At 61.8% G+C, this 20,650-nt stretch overlaps 3 protein-coding genes across 4 annotated transcripts; 1 reads left to right on the top strand and 2 right to left on the bottom strand.

The window, feature by feature from the left end:
- Window positions 1-629: 629 nt before the first annotated feature.
- On the top strand, window positions 630-5,954 carry MPEG1 (macrophage expressed 1). The gene is given in 2 exon segments (XM_040608502.1): window positions 630-853; window positions 855-5,954. Coding segments are annotated over 2 exon segments (2,163 nt in total). The 5' UTR covers window positions 630-706; the 3' UTR covers window positions 2,871-5,954.
- DTX4 (deltex E3 ubiquitin ligase 4) lies at window positions 4,271-14,721 on the bottom strand. Of its 2 annotated transcripts, none has more exons than XM_040608504.1 (9): window positions 14,490-14,721; window positions 9,798-10,521; window positions 8,851-8,912; window positions 8,540-8,701; window positions 8,340-8,401; window positions 7,862-8,014; window positions 6,967-7,128; window positions 6,498-6,587; window positions 4,271-6,128 (listed from the first exon to the last, which is right to left on the bottom strand). In XM_040608504.1, the coding sequence occupies exons 2-9, from the start codon at window positions 10,412-10,414 to the stop codon at window positions 5,895-5,897; spliced, it is 1,542 nt and encodes a 513-aa protein (XP_040464438.1). In that variant the 5' UTR covers window positions 10,415-10,521; window positions 14,490-14,721; the 3' UTR covers window positions 4,271-5,894. The 2 variants fall into 2 exon arrangements, with proteins under 2 accessions (XP_040464438.1, XP_040464437.1); XM_040608503.1 differs by lacking the exon at window positions 14,490-14,721 and adding an exon at window positions 13,677-14,117.
- A 3,600-nt stretch (window positions 14,722-18,321) lies between these two features.
- CNTF (ciliary neurotrophic factor) lies at window positions 18,322-20,586 on the bottom strand. Its single transcript, XM_040607971.1, has 2 exons — window positions 19,692-20,586; window positions 18,322-19,368 (listed from the first exon to the last, which is right to left on the bottom strand). The coding sequence occupies exons 1-2, from the start codon at window positions 19,869-19,871 to the stop codon at window positions 18,895-18,897; spliced, it is 654 nt and encodes a 217-aa protein (XP_040463905.1). The 5' UTR covers window positions 19,872-20,586; the 3' UTR covers window positions 18,322-18,894.
- Window positions 20,587-20,650: the final 64 nt, after the last annotated feature.

The raw sequence follows: 20,650 nt of genomic DNA, 5'->3' as shown, positions 1-20,650 counted from the left end.
ATCCTGAGCAGGAGGTGCTTTGCTCAGCTGGAGGCACTGTGAGTCTTGGCCAAAGGACAGGGATGGGGTAGAGGAGGCTGCACAGGGCTCTGATGTAGGAGAAGGGAGAGGTACATGCCATGGGCTGGCCCCCAAAGAGGGGAACCTCCAAACCCACCAGGGCCTGCCCCAGGGCCTCAGGCAGCCTCTTCACCAAGAGAGAAGGCGCACACACATTGCACTGCCCCCACACTGAAACCACACTGCGCCACCTCCCCACTTCCCCTCCTTGCCTCTGCTGTGAAGGCAAGTCTGGAGTCAGCAGCAAAGCCCACATGACCAGGACCAGATTTCACCCCGTCATGTGAGCGGGACCCCAAGGTCATGGGGCTGGTGACACGTCCCTTGCGTGGCACGAAGGAGCCAGGGTCACCCAGGGGCAGGGGGGACTCCTCTGGGACAGTCACCCAAGCACTGGCCAAGGGGGGTTCACACAGTGAAATGAGGCAATGTGCTCCAGGTGTCTCTACTTTCTGCTCCCCACCCACTCGTCTCAGCTCCACTCAGCCATTTCTCACATTCACCAATTCTCACTTCTCCTTTCCCCTTTGTTAATTCAACCCCCAAAAGGAGGAGCCACCCAGAAGCTGCACCCCCAGACAGCTCATTTCCCCAGCTCCTGCCTCACCGCTCAGACATCTGGTGAGGTCCTTGCGCCGGTTCAGCCATGGGCTGGGCGCTGGGCAGTGTCCCGCTTGCCTGGGTGTTGGTGGCTTGGGTAAGAGGGGCTGAGCAGTCGCAGGAGCTATCCTCCTCTGCGGGGTTTTCAGAGTGCAAGGCGGCCCTGAAGCTCCCAAGTCTGGAAGTTCTGCCGGGGGGGGGGCTGGGATAACCTCAGGAATTTGGATATGGGCAGAGTCATCAACCTGGGCTACTCACTGTGCAAGACCACGGAAGACGGATCTTATATCATCCCAGATGAGATCTTCACTATCCCTCGCAAGCAGAGCAACCTGGATATCAACTCCGAGATCATCGAGTCCTGGAAAGATTACCAAAGCATCACCTCTGCCTCCATCAACCTGGAGCTGTCCCTCTTCTCCTCCATCAACGGCAAGTTCTCCTACGACTTCCACCGGGCCAAGACCCACCAAGTGAAAGACCATGCTGTCACCACCCGAGTGCAAGTTAGGAACCTGGTTTACACTGCCAAGATCAGCCCAGGGGCAGTCCTGGACAAGGGCTTCAAGAAGCAGCTGCTGACCATCGCCAGCCACCTGGAAAACAACCAGACACGGATGGCTGATTTTCTGGCTGAGGTGCTGGTGCTTAACTATGGCACACACACCATCACCTCTGTGGATGCCGGAGCCTGCTTGGTGCAGGAGGATCACATCAAGGCAACCTTCCTGAAGGACAGCTGGGCCACACGGAGTGCTGTCACTGCCTCGGCTGGCATGGCCTTCCACAGCATCATCAGTGTGAAAAACACAGAGTCCCTGGATGTCAGCTCTGGCTTCACCAAGCAGTATCTGGAGAACCGCACCAACTCCAGGGTAGAGAGCATTGGTGGGACCCCCTTCTACCCAGGCATCACCCTCAAGACCTGGCAGGAGGGGATCAGGAACCAGCTGGTGGCTCTCGACCGCTCAGGGCTGCCCCTGTACTTCTTCATCAATCCCAGCACCCTGCCAGAGCTGCCCACCCCCATGGTGAAGAAGCTGGCCAGGCACGTGGATATGGCTATCCGCCGCTACTACACCTTCAACACCTACCCAGGCTGCACCGATGCCACCTCGCCCAACTTCAACTTCCATGCCAATGCTGATGATGGCTCCTGCGAGGGTGCCATGAACAACTTCACCTTTGGGGGAGTCTTCCAGGAGTGTACCGGGCTGGCCGGCCCTGACACCAGCATGCTGTGCCGGGGGCTGGAGCAGAGGAACCCCCTCACTGGTGCTTTCTCCTGCCCCACCACCTACACTCCAGTGCTGCTGGGCGCGCAGGAGCGGGAGGAAGGCCACAGCCATCTGGAGTGCCACAACAAGTGCATCCTGGGCATCTTCTGTCACCGCGAGTGCCAGGACATCTTCTGGCTCTCCCGGGTGCAATTCAGCGCCTACTGGTGTGCCCCGAGCGGGCCAGTGGCCCCAAGCTCAGGATACCTGTTTGGGGGGCTGTTCAGCACCCACAGCACCAACTTCATCACCGGTGCTCAGTCCTGCCCCTCAGGGTACTTCCCACTGAAGCTCTTCGATGAGCTCAGGGTGTGTGTGAGCCTGGATTATGAGCGAGGTGGCCAGTTCGCAGTGCCCTTCGGGGGCTTCTTCAGCTGCCAGGCAGGGAACCCCTTGGCGGGGCAGCACCAGGGCACTGCTGAGGACCCCCATGCCAAGAGCTGCCCCCCAGGCTTCAGCCAGCACTTGGCACTCATCAGCGATAGCTGTCAGGTGGAGTACTGCGTCCAGGCTGGCATCTTCACAGGGGGCTCACTGCCACCTGCCCGTCTGCCACCCTTCACCCGGCCCCCTGCCAACCTGCCAGCCATCGACACTGTGCTGGTGAGCAGCAAGGACGGGGACAGGGCCTGGGTCAGGGATGGGCAGAGCCACACGTGGCGGCTGGCGCAGCCAGAAGAGATCCAGCACGCGGCAGAGATGGTGAAGGGCCAGGTGCTGACAGGGGGCAAGGTGGCTGGCATCACTGTGGCAGTCCTGGCAGGGCTGACCACCATCCTGGCGATGATCTGCTACAGCCACCGGAGGTATAAGGTGAGGGGGTACCGCGCAATGGGTGAAGGGGACAGCCTAGCTGCTGCAAGCCCCAACAGCAGCACTGTGCTGACCGTGGGCGAGGCGCACCAGGAGCAGCCAGTGGGACTGACAGCGTAAGAGCCTCCCCCACTTTCCAGGTGATGCCTTGCGCCCCAAACCCAGGCAAAGCCCCCTGCCCACGCCCCTTTCCAGGGGCAAAGCTGCGCAGCACCCCCAGCCCCCTACCCTTGAAACCAAAGGTCTGTGTCACCACGAAGGCCCCAGCCTTGCCCCTCCATTGAGGGTACACACGCTCTTGCCCTCCACTAGGTCCCCAGGCTCCAGCCTCCAGAACCTGGAAGGCTCTGTGGTCCTTCAGACATCCCTCCCCAGCTGACTGAGAGGCTAACGCCCTGGGTCAACCCACTGTCAGGACACACCGCAATACCCTTCTGCCAGCCCCTGCCCCTCCACAGCTCCATCTCCTCCCCCCAGACCGTCCCGGGACGCTGCCCCTTCGGAGGTCGGCAAGTCACCCCTTTGCTGTGAGCCATGCCCCAGCTGCCTCTCCCCCTCAAAACCAAACGAGGGGACCCAGGGCCCTTCAACGAGCCGCTGGGAACACTGAGGTGCCCAAGGAGAAGGAGCTCCTGAGCACAGCCATCTTCTTCCCCCTGGGCTGGCCCCGAAGAGCCAGGGGAAGCTGTACAACCTCCCCCGGCACACGGGAACACCAGCAGGGCTTAAGCGTGTGTCCACCATAGAGACAAACCATCGCTGCTTTGAAAAACACGGGGTCAGGACACATGCTGGGGCCCACCCAACTCCTGGGAGAAAAACCCCAGCCCCCTAAGCCCAGAGAAGACCCCCCAGCTACTGCAGGCACCCAGCACCAGGACAGCCATCACCAGCAACGCTTCGGCTCACCTCGCGGGGAAGGAGGGAGCAGAGGGGTCCCACGGAGACACACATGGGTAGCCACCGACCTCTGCCTGCTGCAACTGGAGGGCCAGCCCCGTCCCCATGTATATCTATCGGGATAGATATACACACGCATGCAGAGAGGCACGGATCGATTTTATTTCAGCCAGCAACTAATTGTGTAGGCAAATGGCATTAAAAAAAGACAGGAAAAAAAAAAAAAAAGTCATATTGTGAAAAGACTGTAACATTAAAAGCTGTCAGGCTGGCACCCAGGGCGGGTGGGGAACCTCCCCTTCCTCCTCCAGATCACAGGAGGGTTTTGCATAGCTCCAGCCAGGGTATTTTTTCGCAGTGGGGGAAGCCTAAGGCTGGGTGGAGGGGAAATCACACTGCTGCAGCTCCCCTGGCTACAGAGCTGCCAAAACCGGGGTTATCCTGGGGAAAAAGGTTTCCTCCCTTGAGGTAGAAAATAACATCCCACGCTACGGACAGCTGGGGACAGGGCGGTGCAAAGGGGTGTCAGGGGGGCAAGGGGTGCCTGGCCCTCCCCACAAGTGCCCCCTCGCTCACCTGGCCACACAGACGACGGACAGAAGACAACAGAGGCCAGGCCGTGCAGGGACACAAGCATCCCCTGCCATCCGCTTTATTGACACCCCCCCTACCCCCACAGGGCAGCCAGCTGGGGCGATGCACCCCCCAGGCTGGGGGGAGGAAAAACAGCAACAACAGAACAATGCACAGCAGGACAGGTCCCCCTCTCGTGCCACTGTCCCCTGGGACAGAGCGTGAGGTGACAACCCACCCCCCCACCCCACCACCCCCCCCAGGAAAACTGGGAAGGGAATGCAACAGAACAGGCTAGGAAGCCCCAGACTCCCAGGGAGCAACAGGGAGGGCTGGGGGCAGCCTGGGCAGTGTGGGGGCTGCCCCCCCTCTGCTCTTCAGTCCCGGGGGGGGGTGGGGGTGGTTGGGGGGCTGTCTTGCAGGACAGGAGCATGAGCATAGTCAGCCCCCACCAACAGCTAGAGTGCCCTGAGGGCAGCCCCCAAAGCTGTGGGGACACCGATACGGGTGGCTCCGAGCGGCCCCGTGAAATCCCCCAGGGGGTGGCAGGGACCCCAAGATGGCATGCAACCCATCCCCTGCCCCCATCGCCCACGCTACCCTCCCCACACCAACCCCCATTCCAAAACCACCACCAACCCACTGCCAACCCCGGGGACGGGACCCAGCAGAAAGGGGAATGGTTCCCACCCACACCCGCACCCACGGGCGCCAGCCCCCGCCATGGGCACTGACCCCCTTCAGGGTGGAGGGGGTCCCCACAGTAGGGGAGCGGTGCTGCCCCTGTCCCACCACCCACCCCCCCACACGCACCACTGGGCTCAGCCCCCAGTCTGGCCACAGCATCACATTCTCCCAGGCCGTGGGCCACCTCCCGGAACACCACCACCTATATGTACATATATACGACAAAACCCCAAAACACGAGGTATATAAAAATTCAACGTGGGGACGCCCCCATACGAACAGTTCAAGGAACCCACTACAGGCAGGGTGGGAGACAGGCTAGGAAACATGCCCCCCCCCCCCCCCAGCCCCCCTTCCTACCACCCACCGGCCCCTCCCCAGCACAGGGATGGGGGGCAGCCCAGACGAGAGGACCCTGGCAGGCCACAGCTCAGACACAGCCAAGAGGAGAAGGGGGCACGGGGATGGGGGGGCCGGCTGAGGCAGACCAGGCCCTCCCCCCACCTCTGCGGACACAGGAGACCAGTGGGGAGGTACCAGACAGGACAAACATGAGGGACGAGGCAGAGCGAGGGGGGCTCCCATGGACCCTGCTCCCATCCCAGGCCAGGTCCCAGCCCCAGGGGGGTGTCAGGGGTGTCGGGCCAGGCCAATGGATGAGGAGCAGGGCGAGTCTGGCCACCTGCAAGCCCTCAGCACAGCAGCAGTGGGGATAGGACAATGGCCAGAGGGGACAGCCAGGCCAGCATGAAGCCCCGCAGCTCTGTGGGGGGAGACCCCCTCCCCACGGGAGTGAAGGGGATGGCCAAAAGGACCTTCTCCCACATTCCCAGCCAGTCTGGGGATGCTCCCACTGGGCAGGTTCCACTGAGAGTAGGGGGGGCTCCTGGTGCCCCCACGAAGCCCCCAGGTGGGTTTCTCCAGCAGCTTTATCCTCAGGGTGGGCACCACAGGCACCCCTTCCCTTGCCTCCCTGCCATGGTCTCAGTCCTTCTCCTGTGCCAGGCTCTCCTCCGTGATGCCCTGGGCTGCAAGCTCGGCCAAGACATTGTCCAGGTAGTTGATGTCAGGGTAGCCATGGCCAGTGAGGTTGGAGCCAAACTCTGTCTTGTGGTGGATCTCGTTCCAGATCACCGTGTCTGACTCGCCTGTGGTGCTGGAGGTCCCAATAGAGAAGATCAAGCGCCGGTCCCAGGCTACCAGCAACAACTTCAGTACCTGTGGAGGACAGAGATGAGGCAGGCAACAAGGCAGATGTGTGAGGGGAAGCACCCGCTACTTCTGCTCAGAGCATGCCCGATCATCCTGGTATGCCCCGGCAATGCGAGCAACCCACAGCCAAGCCCTCCAGGGAGCTCAAGACCCCATTCTGGGGTCCTATGCCAACCAAAACAGCAGGACTGGGCTGCAGAGCTCCCCAGGGCACGGGAACATCGCTGTGCTCCTGCAGAGCATGGTGGATGGGCTATGGGGAAAAGCTCCACCCAGATGTGCCTTTTTTCCCCCCGTGCCCTAAATAGCTGCTCATTCCCTCTCCGGCTCAATACACCCTTGAGCCAGCTCAAGCTGCCCGGGTGAGCCCCTCACCTTTCTGCCCTTCTCACTGTCTGGTAGGTAGCAGTGCCGGGGAAAGCCACGGGCGGTGAAGCTCTTCCCAGGGTTTGGATGCTCGGGTCCCTGGAGTGTGGAGTAGAAGAGGAACAAAACCCTTTTGGAGCTCAGAAGGATGCTCTGGGCACAAGCTAACCCCCCAGTTTCCGTGGATGCAGAGGTGGTCACTGCTGTGCTGGGCAGCCATGCTTCAGCACAGTGGCCTTAAACACCACAGTCCCCAATGCCATCAAGCAGACTGGGCCAACGCTTTCATGCAGATGTACCCCCACAGTTCCTGGAACATCCTTATAGGACACAGCTCCGGAGACATCATTGAACCCGGAGCCCTGAGTCAAGCCCTGAGCTGCAGCATGACCCAGGGGTGACACAGCAATGATAAGTGCCACCAGCCCCCAGAGGAGGACCACCCATGTACCCCTCTGGGTACAGGGCCAGACCATACCTGCACCCCCGGAGGGATGTTGTAGATGATACGGATGGTTTTGCAGTCAGAGTGGCCAGGCAGCGCATGAGGGATGATGTGATACTCCATCTTCCCCGGGGGCTGTGTCCCAGTCTTCACCCCGTAGATGGTTTTGCAGGTGGGACACTGCAGGCTCCCATCCTGAGAGCAAGAGAAGAGGGGAACATAATGAAACTGGTACCCCCAGCACCGAGCCAGGCTGGGCATTTCATCCCTGAGCAGCACCGAACATGATTTTCATAGTGAAAATGGTCATTTCAAAACCACTGAGGAGGCAGGGGGTAAGGCTGGGAGAATCTGGTATGGCAACCCAACTTCAAACCAAAAATCTGAGGCTGGCATTTCTCTTCCTCATCAGTTTTTACAGTCCTTGCTGCTTCCCCTACCTCCATTTCAGGTTTGTTTTGTTGCAAGTTTTTTGGTTTTATTTTTTCAAAGAGGGACAGGTAATAATTATTTTAAAACTTCAAGCAATGTGAAGCACATTTTTCTGGAAACGTCAAGCACAAGGGCCATTTGCGGGGGGCTCAAGAAAGCCCACCCATGGCTGGAAAAGCACTGCCCAGCACCAGATGCCAGGTAGCTCTGGTCAGACATGCAGGGATCAAGGTTTACCACCACTAACCATGGGGAAAAAAAGCAAGGATGTAAAACTGGGCATAGCAGGTGAAAAAAAGCACCCACGCAACCCTGGTTTGATTGGGCAGTCCCAGAGTGCTTGCTGCTGATAAAAATTAACCTCTCTGTCAGGGCAGGGAGGTCAGAGCCCTCCAGGGCAGCAGGATCGGAGCACCACCCCACCAAGGGCAGGTGGAACTTGGCGCAGGTTGCCAAGCTGGGGGCTCGGGCATCCCCCGGGGCTGCAGCTTTGCACCTTGTTGCCATTGTTGTACATGGCGACCAGGCAGTGGAGGTGGAAGACGTGGCCGCATTTCACCAGCTTCCCCACAAGGTCGGGTTTGACGGCTGGCTGGGGTCCCTTGTAGCCGGAGGGTGCAGAGAGGCGCTCCATGCAGATGGTGCAGTCCTGCGCGGAAGGGGAAGAGAGGGGTCAGATGGACAGATGCAGCCAGAGCCTTGCCAAAGGCATGGGGCTCAGGAGCTGCTCTGCTCTTGCCCAGGGACCAGCACCCACCCCTGGTGCCATGCCATCACCCTGGGCCACCGCAAGGGCTGGCCAACAGCTGCATGCAGCACACAGCCCTTCTTCAGAGGGGGATGGGGACAGGGCAGAGCCATGAGGGGTGGCAGGAGACCCCTGCACAGCACAGGAACATCGTCCATGTCCCCACTTGTTCCTCCCAGAGCAAAGCACCCTGGGGATACCCCAGCGTGACTCCTGCTGCTCGCACCTCATCCGGCGGATGCCGCACCTTCTGCAGGTATTTTTTCAGTACCTCCTCTGGAGTTTTACCTGCGGGAGAGCAAAAGTCAGAGGGGCTGGAGCGCAGCACAGGGGAACCCCACTGCTGAGGGCAGCAGGAGGGGACAGGGGAGCCAGGTAGGGAAGGGGGGAACAGGAGCAGAGGCCGAGTGGCAAAGTGCCTCTCACCCTTCTTGGCCTGTTTCTTGGTGGTCTTGCGGCAGGTGTGGGAGATGCCAGGGATGGACTGGATCTCGCTTTTGCTGACAGGCGGGGGGTGCAGCACCAGCTTGGGGGGCCGTGTCAGGCAGACGGGCAGCCCGGCTGCACTCATTAGGATCCCCGTGATCCCTGGGTGAGGGGGTTCGAAATGCACTGAGGAACCAGCATCACCCCAACCCCTAGATATGCCCCCAAAACCCACCCCACTAGGGCCGACTCCCCCCTGGGGAGGCCAGCACCTGTGGGTGCCAGGCACCCTGCTGCAGCCCAGTCCTCACCTGCCAGTGCTGGGTTGACAGGGCTGGAGCCAGTGAGGTTCTTCACAGGGACGGTGGGGACCCTGTGAGGAGCCAGCAGAGACCACGTCAGGGTTGGTGGCAGGCACCCACATCCCTGCAGCCCCAGCGGACAGCAGGGGCCAGACAATAGTTGCCTGAGCAACTGCACAGGCCCTGGCTGGAAATAGAGAATCCCTCGACAGGGTGACATGCCCCTGCCCCCCCCCCCCCCCCCCCCCTTTCCTCTTGCTCTTTAGAAACCCGCCTGCTCCTCCATTCACAGCCCCTTTTTGTCACCACTCTCTGGGCCAGTCTTGTTTTTTGTTTTTTTTTTTTTCCTCTTTTCTCCTACGGCCACATGGCTGCCGAAGCTCTTTTCCCCCCTCCTCCCCTTGGGGCTCTCTTCCATGGGAAAGTTTCCCAGCAGGTCAGGAGCGGAGGGAAGGGGGAGGATGGAGAGGGAGAGGAAAGGGGCCAGGCTGCGACAGAAGGCTGATGGCAGAGCCAGACAAAGGGGAGAAACAGGCTCATTAAATGCCCACACCCTCAAAAAAAAAAGTGTCGTCGGAGGGTGGGGGGCTGGAGGGACCCCTTCTCATGGGGTCTGAATGGCTTTTCTTCAGGCCTTTCACAGTCCCCCACCCGTCCCCCGCCACCAAGAGAAAAGTGCAGCTTCAGCCTCCTCATTGAGATGCAGGAGCCACACCATTCCCACTCCAGTCCTCAGGCACCAGCAGGGAAGGAAAGGGGCCCAGCAGAGCCCTCCACCCGTGGGAGGCTGGGGATCGCTGAGGTTCATCTCCTACCAGGCTGAGGGGTGACAGCACCCCAACAGTGGGAAGCCCCACAGGGCCACAGCCCCTCTGTGCCCTGGGGAGGGGAAAAAGATTTCACACGGCCCCGTTCTCCCCACAGCTGCCCTCTCGCTCGCACGGGGCAGGACTCACCCAGAGGCAATGAGCACCCGGGACTGGGCGATGGCCAGGCGCTGGAGGTGGCTGCGGTTCAGGGTGCTGAGGCCGGGACGAGATGCCTTGCTGCTGCCCACGGCGGGCGGGCTGGCAGTGGAGCTGGCCGAGCTCAAGGTGGGCGTGCTGGCTGCCTGCCGCCGGCCCCCCTGGGCTGCCAGTGGCTTCAAGGAGCCACGCACCACAGCCATACCGTCGGGCGCCTTGGCCCCTGGGGCCGCCGTCGGGGCTTTGGGGGTGGTGGGTGGTGCAGGGGGGGCTTTGCGGGGCTGCAGGGTGGCAGTGCCAGAGCCAGCAGCTGACACAGTGGCTTTGACGCTCATGACCAGGAGGCACTGGGGACAGGCGCAGGCAGGGACTGGGGGGGCCGCTGCCATCCCAGGGCTGGCTGGCCAGGACTGTGACTTGGGCAGGGTGCCGGAGACCAGCGGGTAGACCATGTCAAGGCGGCGGCGGACGCGGCGCTTGCGCTGGGTCTGCCGGTTGATCTGGCCCATGGTGGCAAAGTCGATGACATAGCAGAAGCCAATGGCACTCAGGTCCACCCAGGGGTGCTGTTTCTCGTAGGCACGCTGGATGGTGATGCCCACGTCCATGTCATAGGGTGTCCACGACCCACTGTCATTCTCCCACTCCCACACGACTCCCTTGCCCGGTGCTGATGATGGGTCATAGTAGCTGCGCCGGACAGGGCGGATAGTGCCTGAGGGAGGGTGAGAGAAGCTGTCAGACCCTGGTGCCAGCACCCACCAGTGGGCAGGGCGCAAAACCACCCCAACCTGCCCCACCAATGCAGTTCAGCGCAGGGACAGGACGGCCTTCTGGCTCAGCCGTTGTCCCCACCCTGCCAGAGGACTGGTGTGCCTTGGTTTCCCCAAGCCACCGCCTGAAAGACACCTTGCTGCTGGCGCACCCGAAAAGCCAAGGAGCCCCTGGGCTGTACACGCACGGCACTGGGGTGCACCCCCAGTATGACCGGCATGCAGGAAGGGCAGATTTCACCCCCATTGGCCCATGGTGGCAGCCACCCAGCCCTGATGGGGCAACACAGAACCACCAGTCTGGCCACTCCAACCTGCTCCCAAGGACCTCCCGTGGGAGTCTGATGAAACCAGGCGTGTAGGCACCAGACTCCTGCAGTGCTCACCGCAGCCCTGTCTCCCTCTCAGCTCTGGACCAGGACAGAGGAATAAAAGCTTTAAGGGGCAGTTCTGAGCACTGCAGCGGTGACACGTGCAGGCACCCACACGCTTGTGCCAGCCCCACCATCTGCGGCTGCCAAACTGGCCGTGACAAAAAGCCAGCACAGGGAAAATCCCTGCGAGGCTGAGCAAAGGGGTATTTGAGTGGGGTCCAGTACCTGGCTCCCGGTCCCCCATCAGCAAGTGCTGAGAGGGATAAGAAGGCTTTGTGGCCTGCATCCTTATTTTTCCTAGGTGTTTCCTTTCCCACCGCTCCCAGTTGACTAGGACACACTCAAAGCATGGACACAAATTTTGGAAACTCCTACGCTGAGGAGAAAGCTTTCCTCTTTGGGACGCTTCACGGCACAGCAGGACAGGCTGGACGTGGCTGGGCTCAGCCTCAGGGCCCCATCCTGGGCCTGCTACTACTGCCCAGAGCTGTTCAGTTAATAGGTGGAATGAGCTCACAAGCATTGCTGCCTCCATGCTCTTCTGCAAAACCCCAGGGCTCAGCCCTGCTGCCAGCAGCAGGAATAAGAATGCTCAAAGAGCAGAAATAATAAGCCTACTTCTTTGGCTTTTCACCACGTGTCTTGCAAAGCCTACAAGAATTTCAGTCCCTTTTCATCCCCACCTCTCTTCTGGGAGCAGCCACCACCGTTGGTCCCCACATAGGACCACTTCCCACGAAAGAGTGGGCTAAAAAGGAAAAGCTGTTCATTAGGCACTAATGACAGGCACATGTTAAGCACCCTGCTACGGAGAATGGGCTGCAGCTGCACCCCAGGCAAACCAGGCCACCCGTCCCCGTTCGGCGAAGGGGCACCCAGGGGAGAAAAGCCGCCGGCGCTGGCAGCACAAAGCAGGGCTGGAGGGGAGCAGGGCGGTGATTTATCCTAATCCTGTAAGAGGCGGGGAGGGCAGCAGTGGCGGCATGCGGCATCTGGCAGTCCCCAGGCAGCGGTGTGGGAATGCCGTGCATCCCCCCAGCCCAGCACGGCCAGCCGGCCTCCCATTCAGCAGGGGAAGAAAAGGGACAATAGCTATTCAGGGCCTGCCAGGGTCGCGACCCCCCCCAAATCAGAGCTGTTTAATGACCCAAAATACCAACATCCCCAGCAACCCAGGGAGAGACAGAACAATCCCCCTTTCAATCCTCCTCCCAAGGCGACAATAGCCCTCAGAGGCTGGCTCCCAGCCCTGTCGCAGAGGTCCCTTGTCCCCACACCCCTGGGCAGGGTAGGGTCCCTGCCAGCCCTCAGGGCTGCTGAGGGCAAGAGGACAAAGGAGGGTGTCCCACTGCACCCAGCACCCCCTGTCCCAGGGACAAGGGACACTGGCTGGTCCCCTTCCCATGGCCATCACGGGGGTGTTGTGGGGGGGCACAAATCCCGTGCAGTAACCTCTCCCCACGGATGCCCATGCCCTGCATTGCAGGCACCCCCAGGACCATATGTTCTGCCACCACCTGGGGAATCCCTCTACACCCCCACCACCCTGACAATCCCCAGGCCTGCTCGTTGCCCGCACCCTCCTAACACCTCCCTTTACCTGTCTGAGCCACCACCCTGGGGACCCGCTACCTGCCCACGCCATCCCTGAGTGCGTCCCTCACCTGCTGGTGCCCCTACCCCTAAGGGCCCCCATGGGCTGCTGTGACCCAGGGCAGGATTTGGCCCCCGAGCACTGTACAGCAGTGGGCCTTCAGGATTGATGGCAGCTCAGAGGTAGCACAGATCGAGCTGGACACAGTGGGGCAGGGTCTGCAGGGGATGGGCACCTCGCACAAAGGGACTGCAGGCCAGGAGAGGACAAGGCCATAGCATGCAACAGGGTTCACAAAGGTGCAGCAGGGAGGCCGGGCAGCACGACCCTGTAAGGGCCCAGGATCCCACAGGCACTGCTGGGCAGGCAGCATGGTGTCCAGCAAGCAGCTGGGGACCAGGTGGGCTGGCAGCCCCAGGCAGCGTGGGCTTGGACAGCAGCAGACAGGGCTGGCAGCAGGAGCAAAGCTGTGCAATTCCAGGGCAAGCACAGCAGGGCGGTACAAGGCAAATCCAGGTGCAGTACAGGACCGGGCAATGCAATCCAGGATGGGGCACCATAACGCAGCATGGCACCCAGCTGCATAGCCCAGTACAGCTAGCGATGCAACAGCAGATGCCGTGGGGTGATGGGACGTAAGGCAGGGCAAGGCAGCACAATGCAACATGCGACTGGGGAAAGGCAGCGCTGCACAACCAAGCTCCAGCTCAGGCCGTGCGATGCAGCATGGGACCCGGCAGCACAGCATTGTGCAACACCATGCGATGCAATTCCAGGTCAGGCAGCGCTGTGCAATACCAGACCTGGCAGCAACGCGCTGCACAGTACGACTGTACCCCAACCACTGCCATGCGATAAGGGGCCTGGCAACGCAGAGGGAACCCAGAGCAACGGTGCTGGGAGGACAGCAGCCGCCGGGGCCGGCGCACAGGGCAGCACCGGGAGCACCGAGGCCAGGCAGGGCTGGGCAGCGCTGGGGACACAGCACAGTGCAAAGCGACCCTGGAGCAGGGAGCGCCGTGCAAGGCCGGTGCGAAGCCCGGTGCAACGCGCAGCACCCGGCCGCGCAAAGCAACGCGACGGCAGCCCGGGGAGCCGGGGCAGGGGTCGGGCCGCCGGGCTGACTCACCGGTGTCCTGGCGGAACTGGTGCATGGACTGCAGGTCGATGATGTAGGGCGCCAGGCGGCTGTCGGCCTGGCCCAGCACCACGCTGCCGCCCGCCCGCGGCCCGGCGCGGGCCACCGCCTCGATGTGGTGGCTGACGGCCGGGCTGTAGGGCCGCCACCGCCCGTGCTCGTTCAGCCATTCCCACACCACCACGGCCGAGGCCAGCAGCATGGCTCCGCCGCCCCGGCCCGCCGCCTCCCCCGGCTCCGGCCGGCCGCCGCAGACGCCCCGCGGCCGCTGCAGCCTGCCCCGGCGGCACTCGCATGCTCGGCGCAGCGTAGGGCTCTGCCCGCCCCCGCCCCGGGGCCGGCCGCCGAGCGGGCGCGGAGGCGAGGCCGCCCCTCAGCGCTCGGGCCGCAGCGCCGCTCCCCGGGCGGCGGCGGGAGGCGGTGGGGGCTGCTGACCCCGCCCGCACCGGGAGCGCGGGGGGGCGGGGCCGCCCCGCCCCTGACGTCACCGCGCCCGGCCGCGGCCCGGCGGCAGCCGGCTGCCCGCCGGGGGCCGGGGAGGGGGGAGCGCGGCCGGGAGAAACCATTCCCGCCGGCGAGGGGGGGAGGGGCTCGGCGCCGCTCGGCCCTGAGCACCCCGCGGACCACGTAGCCCGTCCCAGCAACCCCGGTGCCCCCCGCCACTATTCCCGTACCCCGCACCCCAAGACCCCCCCCCTCGGTGTCCCTGTACCCCCCACCCTGCACCCCTGAGACAACCCCCGGTGTCCCTGTAGCCCCCCCCCTGCAGCCCAAGGACCCCCCAGCGCTCCCCACACCCCTCACCGAGACGGCAGCCCGGGCACTGCCGGGCGGCGCCGGGGCGCACACACAGCGCGGCCCCAGGCCTGCCGGCCACCGGAGCGGGGGTGCTGCGGGGGGCGCATGCCCGACCCAAGGGAGGACCTCGGGCCTGGACCCCGCATCCTGCGCTGTGGTCCGACAGCTCCGACCACCCCGTTCCCCCGGCTGCCGCGGCTGCGGGGACAGCCCCATGAGCTGCGCCTGGCCGTGGCCAGAGGGGGACAAAAACGGGTGCAAAGGCCGAAATCGCCGTGTGCCTTGGGCGGCAGCGGGGCTGTAAGGCCACCTCCCACACCCCAGCCCCTCCTGCTGCCTGCCGCCATTTAGTTTCCCTGGGAAGTGCTTTTTGGGGAGGTTTCCCGCAGCTTCAGCCTGGTGTGAGGCTGCAAACCCTCCGGCGCGCTCCTCTGAGTTCCCAGGGTCTGGGCAGCCTGCTGGCCGTGCTGAGCAAACCCGAGCTGGTGCAGCCAAAACTGACTCCCTGGGCCCGGAGCAGCCAGTGCCGGCCCTTCCCCGCAGCCCAAAAATAAAATTCATTGTGAGCTTATTCCTCTGCTGAGTGCCATGAGCAGCATCCCAGGGTGGCCCTGAGCAGCAGGCTGGCAGCTGGCAATCAGGTCTCACCTTACATAGTGCTCCTGTGCTCAGACATGCAAACCACTAATTTTCTTGGATATTAAACACAACACCCATCGTTGCCCCGTTTGGGGAGAACTGTACAAACTGCATCCGCGCGCCACAGGCACGGTTTTCCCAGCACTGGCGAATCCCCCAGCCCGTGGTCCCTGTCAGCTCAGAGGGCGGCTCATCCCCAGGGCACTGGGACGCACGGTGCTGCTGCACGATGCTTGCTGAGCTCCAGTGGCCAGTGCAGCTCCTCTCCTGACAAACCTGTTTCCCAGGCCCTGCCTAGCCCACTGAGCAAGTGTCAGCCAAAACCATTAGGCAAAAATCTAAATAAGAGGAAAAAAAAAGGAGAGAGGGGGAAAAAAAGGGGGGAAGAAACAGGTGAGGGCCAACTGCAGGGATGCCAGCTGGCAAGCAATGTGGTAAGAGAGGAGGAGGCGAACCGCGGGAGCTGAAGGAAATCTCTTCTACTTCCAGCTTGCCCTTGGAAACATGCAGGGCCACGCTTGCAGCACATTTTCCTGCAAGAAGGGAGGGCAGCACGGTGCTGGCAGGCTGCTCCTCTGGGTTTTCACCTGCTCCTCTAGGGCAGGCAAGTGCAGCCAAGGCCACGACGGGGAAACCCAGGGAAATCCTTTCCACTGACTCAGGCTGGTGGAAAAGGTTTTCCTGCTATTAAAAAGGAAAGTGTTGGTGAACATTCCACCCCCACCCTCCCGGCTCAGGAGCAAAAAGTCAGGAGCCAGTGCTGCGATGCTGGTGCAGGAGGGTGCAAGGGGATGGGTGAGCCCGTGGGACTGGCACAGCCGAGCCCCACCTGCCCCTGGAGCACAGTGGGCGAGGGGTGAAATTATTATCCCCCAGCACCCAGCACTGATGCCAGCACCCAAGCATGGATGTGCCTGAGGTCAGGGGGCGCCTCAGTTGGCTTAAAATCTTTCCAAGCCCACAAAGCGTGCCCAACCCAACCACATGTTCAGCCCAAACATTTATTTTTGGCAATTAAACACATCCGTGGGTTGGGTTTGGAGGCTCCTTCCCCACTGCAATTCAGGAGCACAGCCCTCCCCCTTCCCTGCTCCTACCAGCACTGCAAATCCTTGCTCTCTTCCCAAAGTACAACCTTGGATGGCTTTTTAGCGGGGTTTAGTCTGCAGGAGGCCATTCAGGGTCTTCAGCAGCATTAGCCATGGGGGCATGATGATCCTCCCCTGAAGCTCTTCATTTCTGCCTCCAAAATCAGTAGCTTCGGTCACCTCCAGCCACCAGGATCGACTCAGCTTCAGCCTGCGGTGAGGCAAGTCCAAAGGGCCTCACAGCAGCAAGGGCCCCCGGTTGCTGGATGCCCCTGTCCTCACCAGATCAGTTTACTGGTGATGCCCTTTGGGGCTGCAGCTGAAAAACAGCACTAAAACCTGGTGGGCTCAGACATCACCACCTCTCTACTGCCTGGTGGGTGCTTGCTGGTGGAGAAAGCTGGGGACCTGAAGTCCCTCACCCAGCCAGACCACAGAGGTTTGTATTATGGTTTGCTTTTATACGTTGTTTCTGGTTACGGCAGCCATTTCAAAGCATTGCAGGTGCTTTGCGAACACAGACACATGCAGCGCCACTGGCAAGGTAGCAAGGAAGGAATAAGGAAAGTTGCAAAAGTGGTGATGTGGGCTGCTGGGCACAAACCAGGGAAGCCCCTGGAGCAACATCATTGTCCACCTTCAATTCCCACTGCTGCTCACCTCCCAGAGCGTGATTGCAGCAGGATGAGCTCAGCTCATGGCACCGCCAGCAGCCGATCTGGAAGGATCGAGTTGCAGGGACCGGTGCCAGCACTGGGGCTGGTTCCCGGGGGAAGTGAAGGTCACCTCGTACCCAGGCTACTGCGGTGGGAGAAAAGGGGTCTGTTCCTGCCTGCTCAGGTTGCAAGGTTCAGAGACAGATGTGCCGTGCTTCAGATGTATGTGTTTACCTTCAGAAAGGTGAGGGGCAGCAGGTGGGCAAGGATGTGAGCACCTGGCTGCTACTGAGCACGAGGGTGCAAGGGGAGAAAAGCAAGATGGCTTTGAGCACACAAAGCAGACAGGACTGGGAGAGAGAAACACTTGCTGGCAAAGGGACTCATTCTGACTGAAAAAAATAAAGGCCAGAAATTGTTATTCCCAAGTGCAGGGAAGCAGAAACATTGCAAATAATCTGGTCTGAGCTGCAAAGCTGAGGTCAGGCAGTAAGTGGGGATGAACAAGGCGCGTGCTCTTCCTTTTGTGCATCACCCACAAAAAAACGGATGCCACCAAACCACCCTTACCCCCAGCCCTGGGGCAGCCCCAACCCTGCGGCCCTGCTTGCCCTGATGTGGCTGGTGGGGTGGGCAGGACGGGCGCTGGGGGCCCCTGCCTCGGCATCGCCCTTCATCCTCCCGCAGCACCCAGGGCCCCCCATGGCCACGCAGACACCACTGGTGCTGGGGCAGGTGCTGTGCCCAGTGCTGCCACCACCCGCCGCACAAAGCCACTTTGTGCAGGGCCGGCCAGGCACGTCCCCAGCCTCCCCCCCCCATCCCATGCTCCATCGTCACCCCGTGTTGCCTTCCTTCTCGCAGGGCAGGGTGGAAAGCAGGGCCACACCAGGATGGGGCACAACCCCAGTGAACCCCTCGGCTCCTCCTCATCCTCCCACTGCCTCCATCTCCTTCATCCCCAGCTTCTTCCTCTTCCCCGTGGCATCCCAGCAAGTCCCATTCCCCCCCAAACCTCCCACCCCACCAGGACTGATACTTCCTTGAGGTGCAAATGGAGCAGCCCAGGCTCTCTGGTGAGCTTCAGCCCCACTGTCCCACCTACTCCAAGAAGTCACATCACCCCGGCAGATCTCCCAGCCCTTTTATTTGCTCAGCACCCATCACATCCATTCAGCAAGAAAACCATGGCCCAGGCACCTGCAAAACCTCATGGCATTCCCCTTCGCAGAGCAAGCGATGTCTTTGGGGCTGTTTAATCCTCCATGCCATTTCCAAGTCCCAAAATAAACCCTGGAGGCACAAACCTCCTTGCAGAGGGTCTTCTGAATCACAGACCTCCATTAAAAGATTCTCTGCATTACCTTGTCCGAGCAGTTAAGAAATCTCCTCCTGATTGTACCCCCCCCGCCCCAACACACCCCTGAACGCCCCCCCTCCTCCCCCCCCCCCCCAAGCAATTAGAGCAGAAATTCAATGCACAGAAAATGCGAGCTGGACAGGAGAAAAGAGTCTGCATGAAGGAGGCAAAGCCTTGTGTGTTGCAACTGGGGGCAGGTCTTAAGACTCCTTTCACCAGGTAATATTCTCCTGTCCCTTCGCTCCTGTCTTGCCTCCACAGGAGCCCTGGAGGCAGCACCTGGGCACAGCAAGCCAGGCAGCCACCGAACTACAAAGGAAAGGCCAGCACAGCCACAGCCCGCTGAGGGTCACAGACTCCAGACCCAGGGGTGAACGGCAAAGCTGCTTCCCAGGGGATAGTTCCAACCCCCAGCAGACAGAGCCCGAGCCACCCCCGAGGCTCACCCCCTCTGGGGATCGAGTGTGGCTCATGCCTCGGTCTCCCCATGGGGAAAGGGGCCACAGGGAGCGGCACCAAAAGCATGGGGGGTCCAGGGGTCAATGACACGGTCCCTCCTGTCCATCCCCCTCCCTGAACAACCTCCTTCACTGCCAGCCGCCCTCCGCAGGGGTGGACAAGGAGCCCCCTGCTATACCCCAGTGGGGCCTCAGACCCCACATCCACTGTCAAGGGCTCTCAGCTGGGCTGGGGGCTGAGCTGCTGCCTGGGCTGGGCTTGGCGAGCTGCCGCAGGTCCCGTGCAGACCTGACAGCCCACTGGGCCAGCTCCCGCAGCACCCCCAGCCCCCGCAGCTTCCTCTCGAAGAGGCCCAGGTGGGGGGCTGGGGGGGGGCCAGCCCCCTCCTCGCTGGGGGGTCCACGGCTCTCCAGCCGCAGCAGCTCCTCAAGGTGGTAGGCAAAGGCTGAGACCTGGAGCAGGACGGCCGCCAGCGCCCGGTCCAGGGCAGTGTCAGCCTCACCCAGCTGCTCCCGCTGCTCCTCCAGCATCTGGGCCAGCAGGGCCCGGAAGGCCCGGTATGCCGCCAGGTTCTCCAGCAGCCGCTGGGTCCCCGTCTGCTCATCCCAGCGCTCCACTGCCGCCGTCGGCACCCCCTCCACCGCTGCCACGCTGGCTGAGGCATCCAAGCCCTGCCGCTCCACCTGCAGGGGCAAGAGCAGCCAGAGGTCAGCAGCAGCAGGAGAAATGGCGGGGGATCCCCACCCCGAGCCCCACCTGTGCAGCTTCATCACTGACCAGGAGGCACTCGGGGCAGTGGAAAGCTGGGTGCTCGAGGTTTGCCCAAGCATCGGCTGGCAGTGCCAAGGCCCAGATACCGGCAGCGCTTCATCCCCCACCTCCGCCGTGGGCAAGAGCCCTCGCGCCCTGGCACAGCCGCCAGGAGCCCCCTGGACCCCGGCAGCGGCAGCCACCCCACCAGCATTCCCAGCCCCATGGGCAGCTGGAGGGAGCAGGGCAAACTCACATAGGTGTCCAGGAGGTCGATGACGTCCGAGCGCATCTTCCCAGCCAGGCGGATGCCTCGGCTGCACAGGTCGCGGCGCCGGAGGGTGGCTGAGGTACTGTCTGCTGCAGCCATGGCCTGGGCAGCTCTAGCATGCACCAGGCTCAGGGCACAGCGCCTGCCTGGCCCAGGCAGGACCATCCCTTGCTGAGCTGGTGCATTCCAGCTCGGAGCTCCACTCACACGTCCGCTGGCCTGGCTCTCCCCCTCTTCCACGCCTGGGGCCTGGCACAACGCTGTAAATTCCCGCCTCTGGGATCAACAGCGACAGATTATTTCCCTAATTCCCCCGTGTATTGCTACTCCAAGCGCCTTGCCCAGAACCGTCTTGCCCGGCAGCAACAGGCTCCCAGCCCTGTCTCTGACCCATTCCTCCCTCCCAGCCACACAGTGAGATTAGCAGCACACTAATCCCCCCGGCTCATGCCAGCGTGTGGGAAACCACTGCCGGGAAGAGGCAAGCAAAGCCCGGACATTGCTCAACATCTCAGCCTGGGCAGCAGGCTGGGGCCTGAGCAGGGCAGAGCGCTGGGGGTTCGCCAGCAGGGGACTGAGGGGAGCCCCCGGGCTGGAGATCCAGCTGCAGGCTGGGCTGTGACCCAGACCCTGACAGAAGGCTGCAGGGGCCTGTCCCAGCCACCTCCAGCCCCCTTATTCCCCCACAGCAGAGTGGGACCAGGTCCCCAGGGTCTAACCCCCTCCTTTCCCAGAGGAGTCTACAGACAGGGGAAGGGGTCCTGGCCACCCCAGGGCAACACCAGCCCCCTGCCACAGGTGAGGAGCTGCATACACCAAGACAAAAATAGCCCTTTTGGTTGGCTTGCTTTTTCCTCAGTGTTTATTTTGGTTACGTACCACCCAGATTAAAAGAAAAAGAAGAAAAAAAAAGAAAAAAAAAGAAAAACCAACACAACAAACAG

This window comes from Falco naumanni, chromosome 10 (genome assembly GCF_017639655.2).
Source record: "Falco naumanni isolate bFalNau1 chromosome 10, bFalNau1.pat, whole genome shotgun sequence".
NCBI lineage: Eukaryota > Metazoa > Chordata > Aves > Falconiformes > Falconidae > Falco > Falco naumanni.
This window is presented reverse-complemented; position numbering and strand designations above follow the sequence as displayed.

Excerpts from the sequence above, each read along its gene's own strand:
- DTX4 (XM_040608503.1), bottom strand. The coding sequence starts at position 13,887 with ATGCTGCTGGCCTCGGCCGTGGTGGTGTGGGAATGGCTGAACGAGCAC. Across the intron at positions 8,913-9,797 it reads CGGGTGCTCATTGCCTCTGG|GGTCCCCACCGTCCCTGTGA; the intron begins GTGAGTCCTGCC and ends GGCTCCTCACAG. Across the intron at positions 8,015-8,339 it reads TGCGGCATCCGCCGGATGAG|GACTGCACCATCTGCATGGA; the intron begins GTGCGAGCAGCA and ends CCTTCCGCGCAG.
- CNTF (XM_040607971.1), bottom strand. The coding sequence starts at position 19,871 with ATGGTCCTGCCTGGGCCAGGCAGGCGCTGTGCCCTGAGCCTGGTGCAT. Across the intron at positions 19,369-19,691 it reads TCGACCTCCTGGACACCTAT|GTGGAGCGGCAGGGCTTGGA; the intron begins GTGAGTTTGCCC and ends TTGCCCCTGCAG.